This window comes from Diplotaxodon limnothrissa, linkage group LG13 (genome assembly GCF_057381915.1).
Source record: "Diplotaxodon limnothrissa isolate DT_005_m linkage group LG13, D_limnothrissa_male_GT1.1, whole genome shotgun sequence".
NCBI classification, from domain to species: domain Eukaryota; kingdom Metazoa; phylum Chordata; class Actinopteri; order Cichliformes; family Cichlidae; genus Diplotaxodon; species Diplotaxodon limnothrissa.
In genome coordinates, this window is record NC_140608.1 from 3,829,124 (window position 1) to 3,855,294 (window position 26,171).

General features: G+C 40.8%; 1 protein-coding gene across 2 annotated transcripts in view; it reads right to left on the reverse strand.

Annotated features, from left to right (window-relative positions):
* Positions 1-1,249: 1,249 nt before the first annotated feature.
* Positions 1,250-26,171, reverse strand: part of wdpcp (WD repeat containing planar cell polarity effector) — a 59,864-nt gene continuing 34,942 nt past the window's right edge. The window contains exons 10-17 of one of the 2 annotated variants that reach the window (XM_085369047.1): positions 25,918-26,106; positions 25,315-25,438; positions 24,163-24,226; positions 14,753-14,852; positions 8,389-8,494; positions 4,197-4,297; positions 2,713-2,744; positions 1,250-1,303 (exon numbers count right to left, since the gene is read on the reverse strand). In XM_085369047.1, coding sequence (XP_085225173.1) covers positions 1,250-1,303; positions 2,713-2,744; positions 4,197-4,297; positions 8,389-8,494; positions 14,753-14,852; positions 24,163-24,226; positions 25,315-25,438; positions 25,918-26,106 — 770 coding nt within the window. The remainder of the gene's footprint in view (positions 1,304-2,712; positions 2,745-4,196; positions 4,298-8,388; positions 8,495-14,752; positions 14,853-24,162; positions 24,227-25,314; positions 25,439-25,917; positions 26,107-26,171) is intronic. The other variant, XM_085369046.1, reaches the window with a different exon arrangement.

The window sequence follows — 26,171 nt, forward strand, 5'->3', positions numbered from 1 at the left end:
AGCTGCTGGCCACATTTTAAATGAAGCATAACTATTTAGGATTTCACAAAGCTGACATAATTGCTTAAAGGGTAACCGAGGAGAGCATTTGGTCTCCCACTTTGTTTTCTGTATTATGAAATTTCATTTGTATTATGAGCTTTCACTGTTTGCATGTCAAAAAGGTGACTGTGTAGGCCATTGGAGGGATGGGAGGGACCCGTGTTTGCCTGTTAAGCAATTTTGCAGTTTTTATTCAAGCTGTCAAGTCAAACAATCAGGAGATAATGCAGCCTTGGTTTGTAAATTATAAACGTGTCAAGAGATGCACTAAAGGCGGCGACAGATGCCACTTATCTCCAGCTGCCTCTGCAGTGTGACTTTATCATCAGAAGGGAAATATAACATTTTGATGTTTACATAAGAGAAGTATTAGTATCAGTCAGAAATGTAATTCCTTTCACCCATCCCTTTCGTAGAGGATTGACTCCCCGAAAAACATACAATGATTTTTTTTAAAGCTAACAAAACAAACAAACAAAAAAAAAAAAACAGCAGAAAAGCATCCTCGCTGATCTTCTGTCCATTTCCAACATCGCTTCTTGTATATTTTTTGGTGGAAATCCTCTTAGAATGCAAAGTAAATAGATTACGATACAGTGAGGGATTAGGGCTCGCGCGGCGCTGTCAGATTAGTCGGTGAGCGCAGCGCGTCGACAGCTCTGACACGGCTATGGCTGCTGTTCAGGAAAGGGGCTCCGCGCGATGCTTTAAAGTCGCTGGTTGGCTCCCGTTCATGAATAAAACTGCGGCCTGTAATCTCGTCCAACACGCAAACACACACATTTACTCGGCGCACACGCACACATGCGCGTGCAGAGGAAGCCTGGAACATCCAATATCAGTGAGATGAGTGTAAAATGGGAGTCTTTATTTTTTCAGGCTGATTAATGTAAAGGTTTTAAACATTTTCTGCCGTGTTTTTAAAAGAAGAAGCAGGTAAGTGTTTCCTTCAAGGGTTCATTTGGTTTAGACTTCACAAAGACACGAAATAAGCTGAATTCAGTGAATTTCATGTTTATGATTTGGCTGAAATGTTCTATGACAGGTATAAAAAAATAAACAGTTTTCCATGTGTGGCTGTGAATGAGGGGACTTTTAAACCCTTTATAGATTAAGCTTCAAGCAAAGTAACTACTGTGCTTGTTATTGGTGAGATGTTGTGTCCCTCTGGGATTAATAAAGTCTTATCTGTTGTTCGTTAGTCTTTTCAAACCATCCCTAAATGAACCACATGAAGCATCCCGGGGTCGTCGTCATCATCCTGAGGAAGAAACAGAAACATCCCCCTTAATAAACATGAATAATGACTATTATATAAATATAAACATATGGCGCTGCAGTCATTTCTGCATTTATTATATTCATCATCCAACAGTCTGTTGAACAATTAATCCTGTAAAAACAATAAAAAGAACTAAGTGACCAATGTAATATAAATGTTATCAAATGTAATAAAAATAACAGCATATATTAATTTTTAATTTTTTAATATCTAATTGGCTAATCACTGTAAACAGCAGTCCAATAAGACATCCTCCAGGTATTGTTCAACTCTAATGCAATAACTTCTCTTTGTTTACTTTTATACATATAAATAAATACACACATTGTTTATTTAGTTCTCGTTTCAGTTTACGAGTCTATAAGTTGAATTCATGCAGTTTGATCTATTATCAGCAACTATAAATTTAACCCTCATTTCAGTAATTAAGATAATTCAGGTAATAAAAGATTGACACTCACTGGCCACTTAATTACGTCCACCTGTATAAATTACTCCAATGCAAGCAGTCACATTTATGACGCTGTTGCAAAGGTGTCCTTTCACCGCACTGTTAGATAATGATTGCATTTACGGTTAGCAGCTTCCAACCAACCAAATGTGGGGCAAAGTTTATGCGTTTATCTAGGACAATGTGGGAAATGTCACTGATGCTAAACAGCGACTGCTCTGGTTTGCATCGCTCACGTGAAGCATGGATTTACTGATGCCCCAATTTTTTCGAACCATGAATGGAAGCTAAGGATTGTTTTTGCGATCTTATGCGACAGTCTTTCAGCCGCTGGTCTCCCTGCTTGTGATCTTGGGGTTTCACTGAGGATAAATCCACACAGCCACACTTTTCTAGTTGTTCACCTTCATGAATTACAGTCAGCTGAACTGTTGGTGTGGGACTCCATATAACTATCACGGCGTGCCAAACAGAGCGAGACCAGTAGTGCACATTTAAGAACATCAGAAATGAGCGATTACACTGTTATGGTTATAGACTGTCCATGGATTTTTATATAAAGTTTATATAAATGACAATAAATAAAGTTATGTGTAACTCACTGACAGGATGGTTGTATTAGTTATTTTTCTACAGGTGTCACAATAACTCCCGTAGTGAGACTTTTTTAGCGCAGTAATCATGAAACTCTGCCATCACGACAGCACTAAATCACAGCGAGCTCTGAGTTAATGTGTCTTAATATGAGAAGCTGTGATTGCTTATAAAAACTGTACATTAACAAACTCCTAAATGTCCTCATAACTGCTTGTAAATGCAGAGCATTATTAGCATTAATACGTGTTTATACACTGATCATAAATGCAAAACTTTACATGTTTTTCTGCACTAAACTGCAGCTTCTGCAACCGCGTTACTTAACTACCAGTCAACTTACATTCACTCCGTCTCCGTCAGCTCTGCTGCTTCCTGCAGAACAAAACGACAGAAGGCATCTGAGAATGATGTTCGATGCTGCCGTAAACCAGCCATGACACTTGAAACAAGTACAACAACCAAACATTAGACATGCATAATCACACACGACAGCCCCACGGCGCGTAAACACACGCAGCTGAACGCCTGAACAGGTTACATGCTCGCTCAGCAGGTCGGACACGTCGCCTTTTCTGGGTTTTAACGAACGTAAACCGTTGTCACTCATGGCGATCTCTCTCGCTCTGAGCGCTGCGTTAATAAGGTTATGATTGACATTAAAACCCTGACGTGCATATACAGATATTTAAAACGGTGATGCAAATTCCCCTCAATAGCCTACAGTCCGGATTATGGAATGACAGAGCGATTTGATGCAGAGACAATTGCTAATCACCTAAAAAAAAAAGAAGGAAAAAATGGAATTATTAAAATGGAGAGAGCAGGATGGAGGGAGGAGGCAGCGCAGCTACAAGAAGAAGAAGAAGTGATGTTTTCTTAATGGGTATTTTTCCTAAATGACCAGTTAGTCATCTCAGACATCTGAGACGGGGAGAGCAGAGCACTCAGGCGACGTTTAGAGAATAAAAAGCAGGCTGAATGTCGCCGGAGAATTGCTGCGGGGCTTAAAACGTGGCCCTGACACTGAAATGCTGAACATTATTAGCTGCTCTTTAAAATAATGGGCACGCTCTCTCCATCAGCTGTTACTGGTGAAAGCACTTGTTGTCTTGTAGGCAGTTTGGGATGGTTAACAGCAAAATGGAGGGTGGATTAATCTAAAGTCAAAGGAACGTAAACATAGTGGATTCAATTATTAGATCTGCAGTTTTGGCTTAAATTCTAGATTTGGGAAGGGAAGGTAACTCGAGCCAGAAAGAAATCAGATGCTTTGTACAGGTATAAGTACCTGTACAAATGAGAAAAATTATGTTGGCGTGACTTCTTTAAATAAGAAAGAGCCACAATAACAGGACACGGATGAGATCTAACATGCATGAATGGTCTTCAATCATACACAAAATCATACACAAAACTCTGTATTTCTCTGGTCATCATCTTCAGGTTAATCATTTTCTTGTTTTCATTTTTTAAGCATTTAATAAAGTCTGCTAGGTTTGCATCTAAACTCAGTTTAGATGTAAACCAGGTGAAAAATGATCCATCAGTCTATCCATCTATCAATTTTCTGCCTCTTCTGCAATCAGGTCAAAGGATGCTGCAGTCTAAGTAGAGATGCCCTGACTTCTCCTCTCCTTGGCCACACTAACCAAGATGTTGGAAAGACATCTAAAAAAAGCTAAACTGATTCAAAAGTAAAAAGTTTAGTAGACATTGATATCAAACCTAGCTATGGTTTCTTTACAATAAGACAGGTTTCACTTTTTTACCAAAGCTGACTAGCAATGTCATCCTCCGAGAGAGTTTTGCACTGTTCATTTATACCTGCAGACTTACCTGTTTGTTTCAGCATCCTGAGCACGTCTGGGTTGACGGTCAAATGTAAGGTCTCTGGTTGTCTCCTCCGACTGGCTGCTCCATCAGCACTGACGAAAGAAAATAGAGCTGGTGACACATGTTTCATGTTGTTTAAAACTGAACGAATGAGTACGTTCGTAAAACAAAGCACAGAATAGATAAGACCAGAAACATTATGATAAAGTAAATATGCTGTTAGCCTCTAAGGTTCTATATCTGGCACAAAACCATTAGCGGCAAATCCTGAAAGGCAGAGATCTTTAGACAAGCAGAAATCATCCATGAACCCTCTTATAAACCCAGCACTGATTTAGCAGGTCTGGACTCACTCACGAGCTTCTCCAGCTGGCTAACAGGCTAAGCTATGCAGTTTCAGGAAAAGCTCACTGCAACTGATAAAAGAGAAATTTAACGACAGATTGACATGAAGTGTGAAATCATGAGATTTTCTACTGGCCCAAAAGAGGAAGGAAGCAATGCAGACATTAAGCCTGTATTACTCCATGCTTTTAAGCAATACATTGATTTATAGAAAATAATTTTATTGACCATTTGGCTGTGGTTTGGAATTTTTTGGGCGTCCCCAAACCACTACTTTTTCCAGGATCCCGTCGCTGGTTCATGTTTCATTCCCCCCTTTGAACCTCTCTGGTCACCACTGGTTACTCAAAGCACCTTATGAGCTTTGCCACCTCAGAGAGCTCCCATCCAATTATCTGGCTATGATGATTCGGCCTTGTGAAAGCAGCGCAGGTTTTTACACCTGACTATTTCCCCTTGTCCAATTTTTCAACTACTAAAGCTGTCTTATTTCAAAAAAAGTTTTTGTATTTATTCATCTTGGGTTTGCTTTGTCCACTAAGGTTTTAAGTCTGCTTCTAGTTTATATTTCAGATAGAGATTTAATGAATTCAATGAATCTGAAACTTTAGTTTTACAGTGTTTGGTTTGTCCGTTTCCATCACAGATTTAGATACACACCACTGTTACTGCTGAAACTGCTAAAACTAAGGTGTTTTTTCTCTATAGCATTACCAGAAATATAAATATAAATGGTCGGTAAGACAGAATTGAACTGCAAGCAGATACTTCTCTCAACCTTTCAAATGTTCAAACATGAACATTTTTAGTTTTTCCTTTACAACTTTAGATTAAGTCACACCAAGAAGTCACAGTCAGCGCATTTATCGTTATCATTTATCATCATAAATTAAACTGTTAACGGAAATTCTCAGCTCTCTGTCGCTCTGAATGCTCACAGTAACTTTGGCCTCCAGTAAGCAAAAATAAAAAAATGAAATCTTGCATTCTCCTTCCTCCACTGACAGAAGACTGTGTGATGAGCGAGAGAGGCCAGCAGCCATCAAAGGAACGTTGGGACGCTTCCCAGATTTCCGTCTTGTTCTCTCTCACTTCGAGTCGGATTTGGGGAATGCGGCGGGAATCGGCGAGGAGCCCCCAAACTGCCATTGTGCTCGCCTTCCTCTCTTTCTCCGCTCTTTTCTCAGCGAGCCAAACGGGAAAACGCCTGCGCTATAATTCCTGCCCTACTCCATCTCAGCTAAGCTGTCACTGGCTTCACATGAGAAACAATGAAACTTCATCGGAGACCAGATTACAAAAGAGGAGGGGGGGTGGGGGGTGTTTCAATATAAAAATTGTTCTAAAGGAGGAGGGGGGGGGGGGGGTGCAATAAAAAAGCAGAAGCTTTGTCTCTTCCTCTCTGTGGCCATTATCTTTGGGGAGGTTTGGGGATCTGCTTTCTTAGCCTCTGTCAGCGGTGCAGGGGAAGACCTGGGGTAGTACGACTGGGCTTTTGGCTGCCAAATCGCCCTAACCCTCTTTACCGCTCTTTTTTCCCTCGTCTCGTTCCTTTTACTGTTTTTAAAAAGAGCTTAGGACACAGCATCTCTGTCTCTTCCCCTCTCTCTCTCTCTCTCTCTGGACCCAGCTTGTTTAAATTGGCCGATAGGAAAGGATTTGGGGTGGATGGAAGGGGCTTAGAGAAACGCAGAGTGGAGGGGTTGGAGGGTGGAGGGGGTGTAGCAGAGAGTCATCAGTGTTACAGTCAAACAGCCATGAAAAGCCTATGAGGATGAAAAGAACAAGAGTGCCTTTTTATCTAATGCACACAAATCCCATATAAATACTCCAATATGTTAGTTGGGGTATGACAAGGAAGGCCCCTCCATCACTTCCCCACCCCACCACCATCCCACAATAATAGAGCCGTGGATGTGGCTGTGTTTGTGTGTATGTTTGTGTGTGAGAGACGGAGAGGGATGCTTTCAGCGCGTCTTTAGTCACACTGTTTCAACATGTCATTCATGTGGACGATTGTATTAAACAATCACTCTGAAACACTGAGTTTGGTCTGCACTCTGGAGACTGAGCCGTAGTGAAAATGGACTCTGGTGGCGTTTTAAAAATGTGGCTCCCGGTTCAACTCTGGGATCGCTGGAAGCGTAAGACCCGGAACTGATGTGGTTTTGACATTTGAAATGTCGCTGGGAGTGAAGGCTCTTAGGCTGCAGCTGGGTCATTTGGCCACAGACGCTCTCATACGATTCATGAGCAGACAATGCAGAACCTCTGGGGGAACGTAGCAGTGTCTGGATGCCTTATTTGTAGTGAGCTGAACTAAATTTTTTTTTTTAAATATAAATGGCAGCTCAAGTCAACATTTTTGCAAAAACAAAGTGTCAAATGATTGTGACAGTATAGTATCGCCTGCATTTGTAACCTCTTAACACTATAGAAAGTTTACGTTTGTTTATCTGCCTGATCCACAAATGTATTGTGGTTAATTCTCTCGCACTATATGCACAAAGGGTAAAGGAACAGTGTTATACTGTGTGTGTTTGGAAAGAGGTTAAAGTGATCAGCAAATCACGCTTCACCAAAACCTGTTGCTTCTTGTTTTTATCCAGAAGGACATAAAATACACTCACCAGCTACTACGTTAATGCGAATATCTAGTCAGTCGATCACTCAGTGCATTTAAGCATGCAGACATGATCAAAGCGAGCTACTGAAGTTGTGACCATCAGAATGAGGAGGAAAGGCAACTTCAGCAGCCTGTTTCGCACCAATAACCACACCATGTTCAGAGTATTTTAGAAACTGCTGATCTGCTGGGATTTTCCCCTCACAGCCATGCCTACGGTTTACAGAGAATGGTCTTAAAAACAGAAAATACCCAGTGACTTAATATTGTAAGGTAAAGACCCCACAATAACACAGAGAAACCCCAAACAATCAGGCGGCCCCTTATGAGCAAGCACTTTGGCGACAGTGGGAAGGAAAAACTCCATCTTTATCAGGAAGAAACCTCTGGCAGAACCAGGCTGACAGAGGGGCAAGCCATCTGCAGCAACCAGTTAGGGGTGAGGGGAGGGACACAAGACAAAAGGCATGCAGTGGAAGAGAGCCAGAGATGAATCATCACTCATAATTAAATGCATAATACTCAAATAACTGCTCATTAATTGGCGGTACAGGAGATTCACGTCATGGATGTGCGGTGGACAAATCTGCAGCGACTGTGTGATGTCATCTTATCTTTGAGGAGTGTTTCCAGCACCTTGCTGAATCTACGCCTTGAGGAATTAAGGCAGTTCTGAAGGCAAAAAGGGGATCCAACTCAGTACTAGGAAGGAGTATCTAATGATTGGCTGGTGAGCGTATGTACTAACATTAAAGGACCTCAGTCCAAAGCTTACAGCCTTTACAGTGTCATATGCACCACTTTGATAACTTTACAGTCTTTTTCTAGTGCCTCTTCTCTGATGCCATCACGCATGTCCTGAAAAAGAGCGTCCATGACTAATCGGGTATCAGTGTAAAAGCTGTAATGTCTCTCAGTCATAAAAAGGCAAGATTTTGTAACTTTAATCTGATCATAGACCACATAAAAGTTAGACACAACCACCGTACCGTCTCGGACTCATTTCTGGACTCTCCATACTGAAGCTTCAGCATTAACGTGTTGTTTTCTTCCTCAAGAAGGGAGGAGAAGGGAGGAGAATCTGGAAAATTTGCTTTGATATGAATATACAAATATGGTTCTAGATCTAAGGATGTCACACCCTGTTTGAAAACCAGTTTAAACAGATAACACTTGACAAATGTGGAACTGCACATGGTACATGTGACTCACTGTGTTGATGGGGAGCGTGGAGGGTCCGCTACACTTTGCGTCCTCGCTACCTGAAGGTCACTGAAGCTGGAACCACAGGCATCACTTCTGCCTCTCTGAAGATCTTCTTTAACACAAAATACAAATATAAGGATTAGGGAGAGCAAAAAATTAATAAAGTGACCCAGATTGTGTCACTGCTTTCATTACACATATACTAATAAACTGTGTGCTTCTCTGGCGTCAAGATGTTGCTCTGTTTATTGGCAGCTGCTGGTGCTGATATTTCGGTCTATAGCATGTTTCTAAGCCTTACAATTTCTCCTCTAAATATGGTTTGTATAAGGCGAACAGTGCCTGAGCGTCTGTTTCTGCTAATTTGGACATCAAACCTTGATCATCTTGTTACTGATAAACACTCGATTCGAGTTTCTGAATTGAGACAAGATGTCAAACAGTAAACGGCGGATGTGCGAACAAAGCAGCTGACAGAGCTGAGAAGGAAGCAAGAAACAAACGCTGCTTTCCCTCAACACACACCGCAGCTAACAGGCTTTTACCGCAACAACCAAGAAGAGAGGGAAAGAGAGGGAGCGGGAGGGAGGAGGAGGAGAAGTGGATCTTCAGATAAAGCTCTCATCTCTTTGCCCGTTGAAAAGCCCTGCAGTCATGTCAGCCTTTGTGAGGGGGAGACAGAACGATCGGGAAACCAACTTGGCTTCTCCTCTTGGCAAAACGCTACTCAAAGGAAAAAGAGATAGAGGGGAAAAGAAAGGGGCCTTCCCTCGCACTTGTTCGCTACTCTGCCTCTCACAATGCTCTATCTATCCAAATCAGCACACTTGTCAGCCAGACAGCTATAAGCGATTTCCAATGCTGTTATAAAAAGGGACCATTTCTAAGCTGAAATGTGTGTTCTCTATTGTGCGTTTATGTTTGTCTACAAGCGACAGCAGAATCTCTGTTCATCGGGACTTACAATGGATGCACATATGGGCCGTTTCCAAGTCTTAGACTGACATCCACCTTAAACAACCGCTTGATTTGGAAATGAGTCATTTTGTTTTTCTTTTTTTTTTTTTTTTTTAGAAAACAAATACAAAAATGAGTCAAACAATATGAGGAGATGTATTCATCTTTCCAGTGTTATTTTTTTCCAGTTCTGCATTGTGTAAAATAGCACATGACCTAGATGAGGTTTTTTCCCCAGTTGCTACTCAGGGAAACCGCAGCAAGTAGTTTTTCTGTCCTATAACTCAGGTAGCTGCAGATGGGTTTCAAAGACTTTTTGAGTTGGCACAGAAGACGGAGGCGGAGACATCTGGGCTCATGTGTTTTCCTGTATCCTAAAAAAGGTGATTCTGGAAGTCATAATCCTACTTCAATAACAAGACCAAAGTTTTAGCATCAAAATATACTAAAAGTACATAAAGAAGAAGTATTGACCACATAGACTCATATGCACAACATTACTGGATCATAAACAGTGATTAATTAATATATATATCACTTTAATTTTGCAGCTCAAGATGCTGTTTAGCTTCATCTGTACTAATAGTTTTATATTTCAAAATATTTTCAATTTATGTAGTACAATAAAAGTTCAAAATATAGTGAAGCGGAAGTAGAAAGCAGCAACTGTAATATAGTGAAGTACCTGAGTAAATGTAGCAAGTTCCATTTCATCTGTTCCCATTTAATTACGCTCTCATGCAACAAATCAACAGTACACTAATGACTTAGTGGGCGGTGGTGGTGGTGACGGGGGCATCATATTTCAGGGTGGTCTGTGTCACCGCATGCTTCGCTTTTGGAAATGCCTTTCAGTACTTGCAGGTAATTTCAGGTGTAAAACTGCCTCAGGATATAACCTCAAAAGCAACTTGAATGATTTAACGGCTATTCTGACGTCTGGCTAAAGGACAGCAGTTTTAGGTTTTAGCAGAATTAGGCTTTAAGCTAATACATTCATTTAAACAAACAAAAAAACATAGCATCAAATAAATAAAATTGCAGGGTGGAGAACAGCAAAAAAAACCCACTCACACACAGTTGAAGGAAAAGTTCAATATACTGTCTAGCTGAATGTTGGTTTCTCCTTCAATGTTTTCTCCTTGTGCACCTCTGGACTTGCTTTATGGAAGTCCTGTTCTCACCACCTGCACACTGTCAAAGGCACAACCTGCAATTTGTATTTCTTTGTGGGGAAGAGGATGAGCCAAATATGGCCGTAGGTTGTTTGTGCTCCGTGTTCTCCCTAAGACGGCTCAGCATGTTACACTAGAACACAGCAATGACAGTCTGACTGGTAAAGAAATTTATGGTTCACAACTAAAAAAAACCTTAACAAGAATACTTCTGATCTGATGCAACATCTTTAAGCTTGGATGCAGCAAACTTTGACTGAAAACTACAGTTTGGTTCCTCAAACGATTCCACAGAACCAATCTATCATCATCAGTGATGATGAATCAATCTAAAGGCCCGGTGTAAGTAATATAAAGGAAATAACTAATCATTTGGTTCTTGTTTTTCTGTTTTTTTTTTTAAGTGGGTGAAGTTAGTTTGGTGATAGACTGGTAACCTGTCTCTCTCACCCGGTGACACCCTGGATAGGCTGCATCTTTCTTCATAACCTTGGATTGGATCAGCAGTTAAGAAAACTGAAGGATGCATGGAATAAATTATCATTTTAAAGCAAGAAAACAGATGCGAACAAACTACACATGCTGTTCAGTTAAATAGTGTCTTACACTGTTGCCTTAGAACAGATCCCCCACCATCTGTCCTAAAAAACGAAACAAAACTAACTAACTAAATAAAATGTGTAACAGGTACTCCAGTGAAAGTTACTGCTGGCCACTCATGACCGAAATCCATACAGAGGGAGGAAAAACTCTTTCAAAGCTCAGAACAAAGCTGGGGTTAGGTCATGCTTATGCTTTTGTCATAACAACAGGTTGACCTAATAGAGTTCATTTCAGATTTCACAAACAAAACGATCTGTTTTTAAGTTTCTCTTGAGCAGCAAGAAACTAGAATTGATCTGCTTTCAAACGACCACCAGAACACGTTTACACAAACACGTGTGTCTGCTTGATTTCTATTGAGAACAAACAACTTTCTTGAGTGTGTTTGAACTGAATTTTTTGACAATGTGGGGCAAAGGTGACTGAAGCTGCACTGTGGGAACTTTGTGCACAGAGAACATGTGACTGATGACACAGTCTGTGTTTAGTCAGTGAGGAAGGAATCAGGAGGAGACCATGTGATGATGAGAACAACCAGACATACCTGCAGATGTTATTTATATTTTAACAGCAAACAACACTCTGATTAATTTGCAAAGCACATATTAGTACATGCAGGTACGGACTGAATTTAACTGAAAACCCTGAAAGGCACCGAAACTCGAAAGTTGACTTCTTGTCGTTACCTTGGACTGGTTCTTAGTGAGCACTTTTCTACTCTATCTTGAACACTCAAAGCGCTTTACACAACTTGTGCAATCACCCAATGACACCCATTCGCACAAGCACTTTTTCCTAAGCTGTTACCACGTGCTTCCTAACTAACATTCACACACATTCATATTCCGATGGATGCATCGAAGAGCAACTTGGGGTGAGTATTTTGCTCAAGGATATTTGGCATTCAGACTAGGGGGAAGCCAGGAATGGAACCACCAACGATCAGTAGATGACCTGCTCTACCGCCTGAGCTACAGCCACCTTAAAAGTTAAAGTGGTTTCCTTAACAATCAGTCCGTTTACTGCTTCTGTTTTAGGGGCTTGCACATGCCCAATGATAAATGTGTGAGTGTGTCACAAACACGCCAGAGGCTGTGTTTGTGTGCGTGCACGCATGCATGCATGTGTGTCTGTAAAGCGAGACTTGTTCACTGGAGCCCTCTGCTTGAAGCAAGCCACTCATTATTTATGACCTGGCTTTTCTGCTCTGTTAATATGCTGTCTGCTTGTCTGTCTAACATACAAGGGGACACACACTCTTATAAAATGGGATCAGTTTAACAGTCCTCATCAAGGGCTGTGACAACACTAAGTGTCACTGTCATGAGTGTGTGTGATTTCTAAATGAATTCAGACCTTCTGACGGCTGACTGTGTCATTTTTTTTTTTAAATCTATTAATCAAATAAACTTTAATAAGAAAACATTTTTTATTTAATTTACGGTATAATCACATGAAAACGAGTTTTCACAGGACTGTGCATGCAAGTTAACTCTTAATGTTACCAAGGTCAGACCATGCAATGCTCAGAGAACCTGCAAAAAACCAAGAGGTACATTTCTCTACAGCCTCAGTTATCATGCTAAATTGTAAAAATCATGACAGTAAAAATAGAAAAAGACTGAACAAGTATGGACTACTTGAAAGGGTTTTCCAGAAGAAAGCCTCGTCTCTCTAAGAACAACATGGCAGCATGGTTTAAGTTTGCAAAGCTGCATCTGAACAAACTACAAGACTTCTGGAATAATGTCCTTTGGACAGATGATACAGAAGTGGAGATGTTTGGTGTCACATTTGATGAAAACCAAACACTGCATATCAGCAAAAATACCTCATACGAACTGTCAGAATGGCTGTGAAGGGGTGATGATTAGAGCTTGTTTTGAAACCACAGGACCTGGGCATCTTCCAATCACTGAATCGACCATATGAGGCCATCTGTGTGATAGATAAAGCTTGGCCGAATTTGGGTCATCTACAACAGAATGGCTGGAAAAAGAAAAGAATCTGCGTTGTGATGGCCCACTCCAGACCTCAACCTGACAAATACTGTGACGGGACTTTAACTATTTTCCTCTATACCCTGTGATTGCACCTCACTTTACATCAATAAAGACGGGTGTTGACAACCACCAGTTTTCGGGTTTTTCCACAGGTAGCTGCAATTTGTATTGCAATGTGGATTATCCCCTTTTATGTAAAGACTTGCGATGTACTTTCTTTTTACCGACTTTATGTCCCATATTACGAAACTGCAAGTAAAGTAAAATCTAGTGACACATAATGAAGCTTCAATGCTGTAGAAACATCATCTACTGCTATGCAGCAACACAGGATAAGCTTTGAATCAAGTAGATAAGTTAGCACTAAATATTATCATTTTATTCAGTGAAGTTGTGAGGACTGATCAGGACCCAGACTTCTGACTGTGAAAGAAAAATATAGGCAGGCCATACAAACCAACGTTGTTTAATATTCATTAATTTCTTTGTTTTCTTTACTTTGGCAAGTTAATATTTGATGTTTTCCCTCTTCTTTATTTACACTTTATCTACACTTTCTTCGTTCCTCACTTGTTATTTATTTTCCCTTTTCACCCTCCTTCTTATTCCCGCTGTCATGCCTCCTTTTTCTTTCTCCCTTCTGTCCCTCTTGCTCTAAAGTGCTGTTGTCCAAGGATAGGACACGCTGCAGGTGATGGAGGCAAATCATCGAGGACATAATTAAGAGGCTTACGAGGAGGAGTGTGCGTTTTACGCATCACATTTGAAATATAAAAAAAACAAAAAACTGCATGCAAACAGGCCTCACAGTTAGACAAGCGCTCATTTTCATTCACAGACAAACACACAGACACTCAGCCGTAGGGGTTTGACCTTATACAGTCGAGTTAAATACCTCTCTTGCTTCATTTGGATGTCTGAGTACACATACACACGCACGCACAGCCTTCCAGTGTGTTTTAAGCACCAATGAAGGACTCTTCCGACATGTTCATCTAGTTCCCTCACAAATTTGAATGTAGTCTGCTCACCCGTTGGCCCTCAAAGCTTCTGTGAGGAGTTGTGTGTGTGTGGTGTGTTTTTGAGTGTGTGTGTGTGTAATCAGGAACGTAGCTTGATCCCCTCTGGTATGTGCTTTCGGGAGTGTTTGTCAAAGGGCAGCAGCAGAGGCTGAAAATTGACAGAAAAGCTGGGTCTTTCCTCCTCTTGCTGGTGTCAGACTACATTTCATTAGCCTGACATTAAAGACTTTGTCTTAAATGTATAAAACGTAATCTTGAAATATCTACGGTGTGGGGCTAAATTCTAATTGTCCACTGTGTAGTCATCACTTTATATCATTTGTGACAAATATTTCCTGCAGAATCTCACTTTTGCTCATTCTTATATACCAAATAAGCACGTTTTCAGAGTTTTGACACAGCTATTACTCTGGCAATCATGATTCTCCTCTGTGCTGTTAAAGGAAGGCTAGAGCCCGAGAAAAAAATCTGCTCTCAGATGTGAGAAAAGTGTGTCACAGTGGGTGAGTTACCGAGGTTATCAGGTATCCACCTCCCATTTCAGATGTGAGGAGAAATAACGAGTCACATTTAGTGTCTTTTGGTTAGACATGATGATTACTTTTCTTACCGTTGCCTGCATTGGTCCGGGCCTCGATTTCATTAGCTTTCCTCTTGGCCACATCTGCTAGCACCAGCTCGCCCTTATCACTGGCAACATAATGGAGGTCCTTTGAAGGTAATGCAAGAAAGAAAGAAACGTGAACGTTAATCTAAAATGAATCTAGGCTCAGATGACAATAGGGTTTTTTTTATTTGAGGGGTTTTGGGTGGGGGAGATGCGGCATTTTGGCGGGAGAAGGAAGAAACAGATGAAATGACAGGGGGAAAAAATGAACCGTTTGAAGCCCAACATCAGAAGGAGCACCGGTTTGGATGAAATGCCGGTTCCTCAAAAAACTTTGAAATCAGCCTTCTTGCACCCCACACCATCACCAACCTCCTGCACACACACGTGCACACACAATCACGCCCGCTTCCCTGGTTTTGAACTACGGAGGATGTTATCAGTCACATTTCAAAAGTGTGAGAGGAGACGAGGGACTGTTCACCTTTCAGAAACGCTGGTATTCTCTCTTTACGGAGAAACATATCCAGCTGAGCACATTACGATATCAGCCTGCGACAATATTGGAAACAGCATGTATCCTCTGTATCTCTCTGTTTGAGTCTCACATGGCCACAAAGATGGAGATAATGTGGCTAAATGATGTCTGAGGGTGGCTGATTTAAAGCCCAGCGCTGCCACATATTCATTAACAACCACACTGAGTATTACATCTCAGTTGTAGGAGTATTACATCTGCTTCCACAAGCGAGGCAGAGGTCAATTCATTATTTATTAAATTGTGGAAAAATACAAAAATATCTATATAATGCTTTAAGTGATGTGCTTCGAAAATGCCAGAAACAAATAAAATAAAGGAGGTGCTTCTAGCGTTTTGCAAAGGGCCTTTCCCCCTAGAGCCACACGTTCTGTGTCCAGGTTACAAAACACAATTGCTGCAGATTTATTGAAGGCTGTCCAGCCTGGTACGTTCAGAGAGACGTTTCTGTTGCATCAGATTTGGAAGAGCTGCAGCTGAGACGTTCTCATTTGCAATTTTGATCAGATGGCAGTAAAACTGTAGTTTTTCCTCTAACTCACACTCTGGATTGATAATGAACAAAATGAGACGTGTTTCTAAATCCTCCCATTCAAAGAGCCCGAGCTTTTCATCTTCAAGCTTACAGTTTTGTTATGCACTGAAGTTGAAAGTAGAAATTCCAAACATTAGTTGAGGTCTCAACTTTATTTTCCCTTTATGAACTGTCTGAATTTGACCAACATAAAACAAAGAGAAGTTTTTTTGTACTGCTTTTTTTTTTAAACTATATGTCACATCAGATACTTGTAATTGTCCTCTTGGTATCTAAGGAAGTTAATACATTAATTACCTTTAAATACCCACTGCTTGTTATCATGTCACTTGTTTAAACAATTAAATGAAACTTTGTTTTTTCTGGACTCTTTGTTCTTTCGGTTTGTTGGTTGTTTTATGTTATTAGGTTTTCCATTCACTGTATGAATGCTTGCTTGGACCACCTTGAAAACCGAGGCATATTTCGCAAGAGGTTTTATCTAGAAATGATAAACATGAATACTAAAAAAAAAAGGTTTATAGTGTAGAAAGACCCTGGGAGCTCTGTATTTGGTTGTGTTTATTCACTTTGTTTTGTCAAATTGTTTTCAGGCATTTTCTTAATTTGCATGTGTGTTAAGCTTTCAGGGACACCCAATTAATCAGACTTTTTGGATATCAAAGGCAAATACAACATACTATAATGATCAGTCTATAGATAATTTGCATGTATTTTGAGAGTGAAGCAGCTTAGTTCATTCAATGAATTTCAGAATAAAAGGAAGAATGTTAAAGGTTGGCTTTGTTGTTTTCATGTAAAGACACTGGAAGCATCATCATCATCACCATGTTGCTGCAGTTGTTGCATCCTGTGAATGTGTTAGCAACGCTGCTGAAAAGGCCAAATATACAAACTATACAAATGTGAGAAAATGTTAAAGTCTGTGCAGTAATAATGGCAGAACCTCTGTAACATTCGACCTCTTGAATTGATTGAAGTGGGAGTGAATCAAACCCTCATCCTGGCACCCCATGAGGGTTGAGTGAGAGTCGCAGGGTTTCCCCGGGCTGAGTGCAGGGCCTGAAGCTCCATCAAAGGGTACAGCGTGTTAAGGAAAGTCTTCCGCCTCAGCGACATCACAGGACATCACTGCCGTGACTCAGGGCTCGCCATGGATAACCCTCAGCTGGCTAAAGCCAGCCCCCAGCTGAGTCTGCACCCGGCCCTAATACCCCCATATTGTAACCCAGCTTTTGTACCCCCAGAGGAAAGAGAGAGGGGGGTGCTGGTTTCCAAAAGAGGTGTGGAGCAGAGAGGGATTGAAGCAGACAGAGAGCGAGAGTAAAGGGGAGAGAGAGTGGGAGAGAGGTGCTGAAATTGAGGAGTATGAATGGGAACAGATTGGGTAATTATAGTGCGGTGCCTGCCCTCTGTGGCGAAGAGTTAGGAGGAAATGTGAAAATGGCCGACAACAAAATGGCCTCAAAAGAGCCTAAATCGGCTCCCAGGACTGAGGTGGCCAATTGAGCCCCTGTGAACGAGGAGACATGGCCCCTCAATTAGATATGAGTGAGGCTTCTTAATTGATAACAAACAGAGCAGCACAAGATTAAACAGACGAGGAGGGAGAGGAGGCAGTACAGTGAAATGATGGAGAGGCGCGTGAGTGACAGAGCACAAGGGAAGGGAGAGGGTGAACAAGACGCAAAAAGACGAAAGGGAAGCAAAACTCACAACAACAAGGAGAGAGAAAGAGAGAGCGGGATGACAGACAGAACAGAACAATATGAACATTTGATGTTGGGGCGCTTTATTCCAGCTTAGCCCCTCATAATGCTGTCTGAATCTGAGGAAAGAGACCCAGTGAAAGACGAGTGAACAAATGCGAAACGATAGAGAGACAACTGAGAGCTGGAAAGAGAGAGAAAGGGAGAGAGGAGTATCAACCCGACTAAGAAGGGATAACAATAATACTGCATATAAAACCATCAGATATTACACCTCTTATTCCCCAACGCTCAAACGCGACACTAATCTTATTTATATAAGAGCTTTAGGGGTTGCAGCGAGCCAGCTAACCGCACCGATAAAGAGGGGCGTTTTAGTGGGCCATATTTGGGGAGTAGAGGGGAGGGAGGTGGTGGATGCTAAGAGCCCGATATTGCCTGATATTTGGGTTACCTCCAAATAAATGAGGGATTAGGTTAACTGGCACACAGCAGCGCTTACAGCACATTAACTGACGGGCTCGTGTCTGTATGTTTGCAGTGTGACGTGTTGGCTTTGGACTCAGGATCGATGAGAATGAGCATACACAAAGTGCACTGCACTTTTTTAGGCGAGCATGTGTGCACAAAAGCTTATTATGGAGCGATAACAGCATATAAACTCAGTGCCCTATGGATGTGTGGCCGTTTGCAGAGACTGCAAAATAATTCAGATAATAATAATCAGATATTTGTAGATTTTTAATTCTTCTGTAATTTTCAGTGCATTTTTAGTGCCTTTCCTTATTGCCTCAAACTTTACAGTTTATTCTTATAAATCAATGCCTATTTGTGACATCAAACTAACAACCAAATATGAATGTATTCTTATTTGTTGCCCACCTTTTTCAACTTTTAATAAAAGCAAATCAAGTGGGTGGACATGGACAACACATCACTTAAAAAGCAATGGGTTATTGGTATATTTACAGTACACACATATTCCACTCATACATTCAAATTGCAGCGTTACACGTAAAGGTCAGTTTGATCATGTGGTTTATTTCTTGTAATGCCTGGCATTTGATAGCTCTGTGAATTCCAGTGATGCACCTGTGAGCCCGGAGTCAAAATGATGATGGTCACTTATACACGTCTGAAATCTCAACATGCAGGGATTAGTGAATGAGTACGGGCACAGCTTTTGCTCTTTGATTCATGGGGGTGGCATTAAATCCTGATGATTACCTCTGAAGCAGACACACTGGAAAATATCTACCTGGACCTAGTCGGCTATCCCTGGTGATAAACACACACAAATAGCTGTGAGTCCTACAAGTTCTAACTAAATAATAAACTAAATTTTGAGCTCACGTGGCTGCTGAAATGTTTAAGGACACAGTTATCATTTAACGGCTGCCAACGAATATTCAGTTAAATAGTAAGAAGAAGCCTGGACAAAATTCCACCCACCCAATTCTACCAAAGATCGTCCAGTCGCGACATATTTAAAGATGTTAAATATGCAAAAATGAAACAGAGAGAACAATGACAGAGGCTCACATACAAACTATGATACATAAGTATTCATAGTGCAGTGTGACTGCTAATCCTGAAGATCAGTAAAGTTTAATTACAACTTTCCTATCAGACTGGTGATTAGTAACCACATTTTCTGAAAGAGACCTGAAAAACATACTATATCTACTTTTCTCTAGGTGTCACGCACTTCCTAATTCCTTCAGCCACCTATCGAAGGTTGGATGTGTCTCAGACTTCCAGGACTGCAGCAGAATTTTTCTTGCTAACAGTGGTAATAATGAAATGGCCTGAGCCTCACAACGATCATTCCCACTGCTTAAATCATCAAGCCTGAACACTGCTGCAAAAGCGGAAAGGAAAAATAGAGTTTGGTGAAAAATTCAAATAGGTGACCCCAAAAAGTCTGCACACAGAATAAACCGATAGGATAGGCTTCCTTGCTCTGTTGATATAGATATACTATCGAGTTACTATGATGGTTTTCCAAGCATTTTTCCTACACTTCATCAGTAATCTCAGTAACAGTTCTACTTGCCAATCTGCAGAGACTTTGTTTGTTTTTTATTACAACATATTAATTGGTTGTCGAATGGTTGTGATCAGATAGCCACACAACATCCATCCATTCACTAATGTGACCAGACTGGAAAAGCATTGGCACTTTTCTAGTCTCACTTACCTCTCAAAGCAGTTTATGCTACTAATCACACATTCATACAGTGCTGTATTCTCCACTGCTCATCCACAACCGGCTTAGAATCACCACTCATCCAAACATACATGTCTCTGGAGGAAAAAATGCACAAACGCTATACACTGCCTGGAGTCAAACCAGGAACCTTTTTGCTATGAGGTGATAGTTTATTGTGTGAGCCTATGCACAGTCAAAACTTACACCTTCAGCACACCAAACTCAATATTACCAAACAGCACATTTGCCAAGGTGCTGAAGAGGAAGAGATTTCCTTTCAGTTTTCAAACAGATCTACATGTAAATTGTTTTTTGGAAATCTTATCAATGATGTGAAAAGATGCCTTTTCACCTTTTACTTTTTAACCAAATTAGTTTTTGCTGGGTGGTGCAAACACATGCACACAAAAACATATTAACAACCTGACATAAAGTTTAATCCTCTGTACATGAGCGTATCCATTTCACATTTGTTTTCTGACACATCTGCTATCCAGGAGTCTTGTGTTTGACTTCTATCTGATAGGCCTTAAGGACTTTAATTGTGCTAATTGCTTATCTAAGCAACAACAATGAGCTTACTGCCAAAGATGTGCTATTCCTCCTCCACCTACAGCACTGCCAAGCCTGGCATCAGATAGGAGAGGAAGATAGAGGGTGAACCGAAAACATGCAGCTCGCCTTACTGCTTGTGTATCTAACAAGAAAAAGTACAAGCCCTCACTGGGGAACAAAAGAGCCGGCATCAGATTTCGGCTATCACACAATTTGATTTAATTAACAAGCTACATCAAGAGCCAAAAAAAAACCCAGGAAGAGAAGAAGAAGAAAAAGGGGAGGTGGTGGAGGGAAAGAAAACTTGACTTGGCTGACGAATGACCTAATTGGTTACATTATCGACTCATTATCAAAGGCTAATTAGGGAGCTACTAAACAGCATCAATTATTTTTAAAAAATGCAAACGACTCAGTAACCCCCACTACCAACTCTTCATACACCCCACCAACCTCCACCACCACCACCAATTCCTCCTCCCCCTCAATTTAACCCAACACAAGTGTTTCATTTTAACAAAAGGTTTCTTCTTTTGGGGAAAAAAGGCTTGGAGGGCCTCTATTGTTAGCTGGGAAACAATGGGGCAAGAGGGGACGGGGGTCTGATGATAGAGGGGGTGTATCATGCTGAGCATTTCTAGAAGAGGTGAGCATGTTATCTGTGTGCATGTGTGTGCTCTTTACCAAGTCGACGGTGCGTTATTGAGTTCTATGGGCGAGTTTGGTAGTTAAAAAGAGTTTGGCGAAGGTGGGGGTTGCCCTCATTAACCTCCTCCACCTCGACTCGATCAGCAAACCAGCGGGTTAAAGCAACAACACAACCTAATTAGACAGAAGGACAGAGCGAGGGGTGAAATGTCAACGTCCTCCTTCTCTCTCTCTTCTCTCTTTCGCTCTTTGTGCACAATGAGGTGCTGCTCTCTTGGTCGCTGAGGCAAAAAAGTGCTTGAAAAAGGTTGTTGTGACTGAGCCTGAACTTTGTTACAGATCCAGCATGACAAGGACTTGCAATTATCTGTTAAATTTGGTGAGAATTCCCATAATGGGCCACCACAAAGGGATCCGCAGATGCTTAGTAATTCGGTCTCTGAAATTTGTTTGTAAAAGAAAAAGAAAAAAGGAGAGTAAAATAGTGCAGTCAAATGATGTTCAAGAGCTCAGAAAGATGTCACCTGTCCATAGAAACAGCTCTCTCACATACATCACTTTTATATTTACATATATATGTTAGAGATGCATTTATCTCCATGCGTAGATTTTTTACATTTACTTTTCTCAAACAAGAAGTGAGTGACCTGGCTCCACAACCATACCCATGAAATCTCGCCCAGTCCCGAGAGCCAGTGGACACAACGGTGCCGGATAAAAATCACACCAGCTTCACACAATCTGGCTTCAAGGTCACGTTCTGTTTGCTGCTGTGATCCAAATCCTCTCTGTGAGGGAAATCGCTTTTTTTTTTTAAAGAAAAAAGAAAAAGCCTCATTTTACCAGTTAGTAATACACTAATCACAATTTCGTGATTTAACTAGATCTTCTTGTCTGTTTAGGGGCAACATTACTCAAAAAAGGTGTGTGGACTTTTACCTGAGATGAAGCTTATTTAGGAAGGCTTCTCTATCACTGTCAGAGCCACATTGTTTATTGTGTCCCATATCTTTTCAAATACATGACAAATTATAGTCGCTAAAAATGGGAGCTATAATCTTGATGTTTTTAAGAAAATATGGCAGACAAAGAAGAATTTAGAGCAATGACAGAGGTATGTTTTACAATCATGTTTTGCAATCACATTAGTGCTTCTGACTAAAGATACAAGTTATCATGTCTGCATCGAATCATTTAAAAAAAAAAGATGACAGAAGAAGATTGTGAAAGTACATGAAGCTATATGGAAAATATGGCAGAGGCTTTCTGGACTGATTTTCTTGACCTCTACTTTGCTGACAGTACAGGCCGCCTTCCGCTCGGGCTGATTTGTCCTGTAACTGACTCCACCCATTGAAGCTAGTTCATACCCTTCACTGAAATGTATTATGATTACAGCTTTCTCTCCCCTCTCACTCATCTGGACACAGTTTCATCTCCCCCTTCCATCATTTTTGTGTTACATTTATCATTTAGTTTTCCATCTACACCACAGCCTCCTCCCCTCCCCTCTCTGCCCCCCTCTTTCCTTTGCACTCTTTCAAGGTTCACAGGCTCGACTCCACCTTTTCAATTCGGCTTCCCAGCAGCACTACTTAGTGGGGAGGGAATTGGAACCAGTGCTATCAGTGTGATTGAGGGACCAAGAGGAGTGTGTGTATGTGTGTAAGAGGGTCTGTATTAATGTCTGGGGTGTTGGTGAAGCATGGAGCAAAAGGGGCCCCATGAAAAAGGGGGTCAAACACATAGGAGCATTTCAGCGTGGAGTGGAAGAAAGAACGAGTTAGAGCGAAGATGAGAGGAGAGGAAAAGGCTGAGCTGAGGCCGTGGAGGTTGTGAAAAGATAGAGGCCCATACTGAGATCACACCTGCTCTCTGACACGCAACACACACACACTTGTATGGGTTACAAGTCATGTGCAAATGAAAGTAACAAGGGTGCAACAGTGAATGAGCAATTATAATAGGTTTTATACCAGTGGAAGAGCTGCAGAGAAGCTCCCTATAGCGCATGAGTCAACATCTAACCCTCAGGAGTCCATCTAGAGCAGATACACCAAACATGTTTTATTTCACTAACATAATCTACAGTAAACATGTTAAGAAGACCTGATGAAAAGGTTCATGTGCACAGATTCCAGATTTTTTTAAGAGAAAAAAGGCATAAAGGTAAGCTTAAACAAACAGTTATCAGAGCTCACAACTTTTTTACTGTAATATTATAAGTGATTATGAGAAAGAATTTCCAAATATTCACTGGTATCCGTTCATCTATTTTTATGAGTTGGGTTCCTTGCACTTTAACACTTTCTTCAACAGACAAAAAAGAAAAGATTCAGAGTTTTCATCATTCAAACCTGACTGCTGAAAATGAATACATTATAAAAGGTGCCCAAGAAAGACAAGACTTAGTATAAAGTATAACAATAGTCTACAGACATGTGTCATACTTAATGTCATAAAGCAGGTATTTCGAAACAAATACAAGTATTGATGAATGAAGAAAAATGGCGGTAAGCATGTTACACGTCATGACAGATTCAGTCCATGCAGTGGTAATTTGGACTAAAATTGCAAGAAAGGGATCTTTTAAACATGTGTGGTACATGCTATGCCATTCTATTTTCACTGGCATATTTTAAATATCATTTAATTTAAAAGCCAATGGCATATAAATTTGAAATTTATACTCTAGCTCAAAGGTTTCTAAATTTCAGAGATATTATATGTGTACCGTAGTTTGTTAATCCCTGTTAGCCAGAAGCTTGTGGTTCAGATTCTGCTAAACACTCAATTTCACACAGTTCTTTCTACTTTTGGTTCTGCATGATGTCAGACAGGAGGGATATCCTTATATGGTCGTCTCAGATGCACAGCTTTGACTGTAAGCAACCCACTTGTTGGGTAAATAGTCTGTTTGTGAGCAGCATTCACTTTAAAGTAAGTTGGCTTGACAGGAAGATGGTCTCAAAAGAGCTATATAACTGATCAGCAGCACCAAATCCCATAAATATGGATGATTTTAAACCTTGAATCATTGGCTATTTTCATTAGTTCATTTGTTAAATTAGTTGATAATTAATGTCCATGGAATTACATATTTTATTTAAGAAAAAAAAGGCTTCCTCGTGGATTCTGTTTTGATGTCAACAACCCTTTTTGTGACTCTTTTCCCCCTCAAGAAAGCACATAAAAGGAAATTTTCTTTCTACTCACCATGAATAAATCTCTGGCTTCTAAATCTACAGCGAGGAGGAAGGCCTTCTCGAAACACTGGTGCCTGCAGAGAAAAAAGGAGACAGTGAAAAAGAAAGACAACACCCTGAACATGAAAGCAAAACAATCATCAATCTAAAAATACATGCTTTGAATGAAAATGCATAGTTAAATAAGTCTAAGGTACATTTACGTGCTTGCTTTGGTCTGCATGTAGACACACGCCTCAATACAGACATGCACATGCACCTCTGCATTCAACACTGTCAATAATTGAACTGAGAATAGCGAGCTCTTTTCCTATTATCCAGAATTAAAGCTGGGAGAGAGAGCTGTATCTCCCAGTACAAAACACCTCAACTTTCCCCGGCTACAGCCGACATGAAACAAACAAACACAAGCGGAGAGAGGAGGTGCGGGAAGGAGGGGGGGCGGGGGGCGCCTTCCTTCATTTGATGTTGATGGAGAGAAAAAGAATGCAGGTAGGTGATAAGAGAGGAGAGGACGAGGGATGCCAAACAACGCTCCAGCTCGGCTACAGAGGAGGAAAAAGAAAGAGAGGGAGAGGGAGCGGGGGGTAATTGCGGGATGGAGAGCAGTGAGCAGCAGTGTGTGGGAACAACAGGGTCTATTTCAGTCAAACAGGCGTTTCAAAAGGCTCTCATGGCAGAAGGGAAAATGAAACAACAGTCTAAACAGGTGCATGCGTGCTGCTTTGCCTTATGAATGACTCAAAGCTGCATCAGTATGTGTGTGCAATGAAATTCAAAAGCTATTTCTGTTTTAGAATTTTTAATAGCAATAAAGAGAAGGAAATAAGCAGTGTTAAATTGTTTCTGAAAGAGGTTTTTGGATATTATTTCTTATTCTGATTCTCCACCCTGTGCTGATAAACTGCACTAAATGTTCCAGTAATCCCTTGAAAATAGTCTGTGCATGTATTTGTCTGTGCAAAGTCTTCAGAGATCTGGAACCTGATTGAGGAATGTACTCTTAATGCTTTTACTTTTTAGATGTCTACATTTTTTATTTTATTTCAGGAGAGCTATACAAAACACAGTCCTTGACCCCTTGAGGACATGCACAAAGTAAATTTCTCCCTCAGTCCATTTAATTAAGACCACAGCAACAGCACAGAGTGAGTGGTGTTACCTGAGGAGGTGGTGAAAAAAGCGCCGGGCGTACTTGCTGATTGGCTCCCTGTACTCCAGTATTACTGTATCAGAGAGAGGCACAGGTGGGGCATAAAACACACCCAGAGCTGCTTCTAGCTGGGCTACAGACAGATCAGAAACACACACAAAATTAGGAAATGCATGTGATGTTTGCATGGAAATTAGCTAAGAATGTTTAAGGATGTGTGTTTCTAAAGCTAACAATGTAAAATTTGTTGCTCTTCTGCACAAAATTGAGATTTTTATACTTTTTTATTTTATAAGAGACAGTGCCAAATCAAAGGCTCACTGACTAAAAGCCAACTAAAAGCAAAAGTTAACAACTAAATGAAAGGAAACTAAGATTTGAAAGAAAAACATCCAAAATATATCAAATATATCAAATATATCTAAGCATTCATAAGGTTTAGTCCATGGAGGTGCTAAATACAGCAAAATGTAGACGAAATGAAAGGTAAATAAAAAATAAAAATCTTCAAGCACTGAAAGTCGACAGGTTAGGTTAGACTCATGAAATTTGAAAAGCAGCGATTTCGATTTGATAAGCATCACCAGGAAATGTAAAACCAATCAAAGCCACCTTCTCTCTCTGGGTTCAGCTCCATCCTCAGCAGGTGGTTAGTGACTGAGCTCAGGCCTCGGTACATCTCATCCCCCATGGTGCTCCAGTCCATGGCCTCTAGTATGCCCAGTGCCTCTCTGACTTGACCACAACGTAGCCTCTGCTGCAGCAGCTCCCCTGGACCCATCTGTCCCCCCGTGAGAGCTCCTGTCATATTGAGGAAAGGTTTGTAAGAAATAATAATAATGTGGTTAAGAAAAGACGAAGAAAAG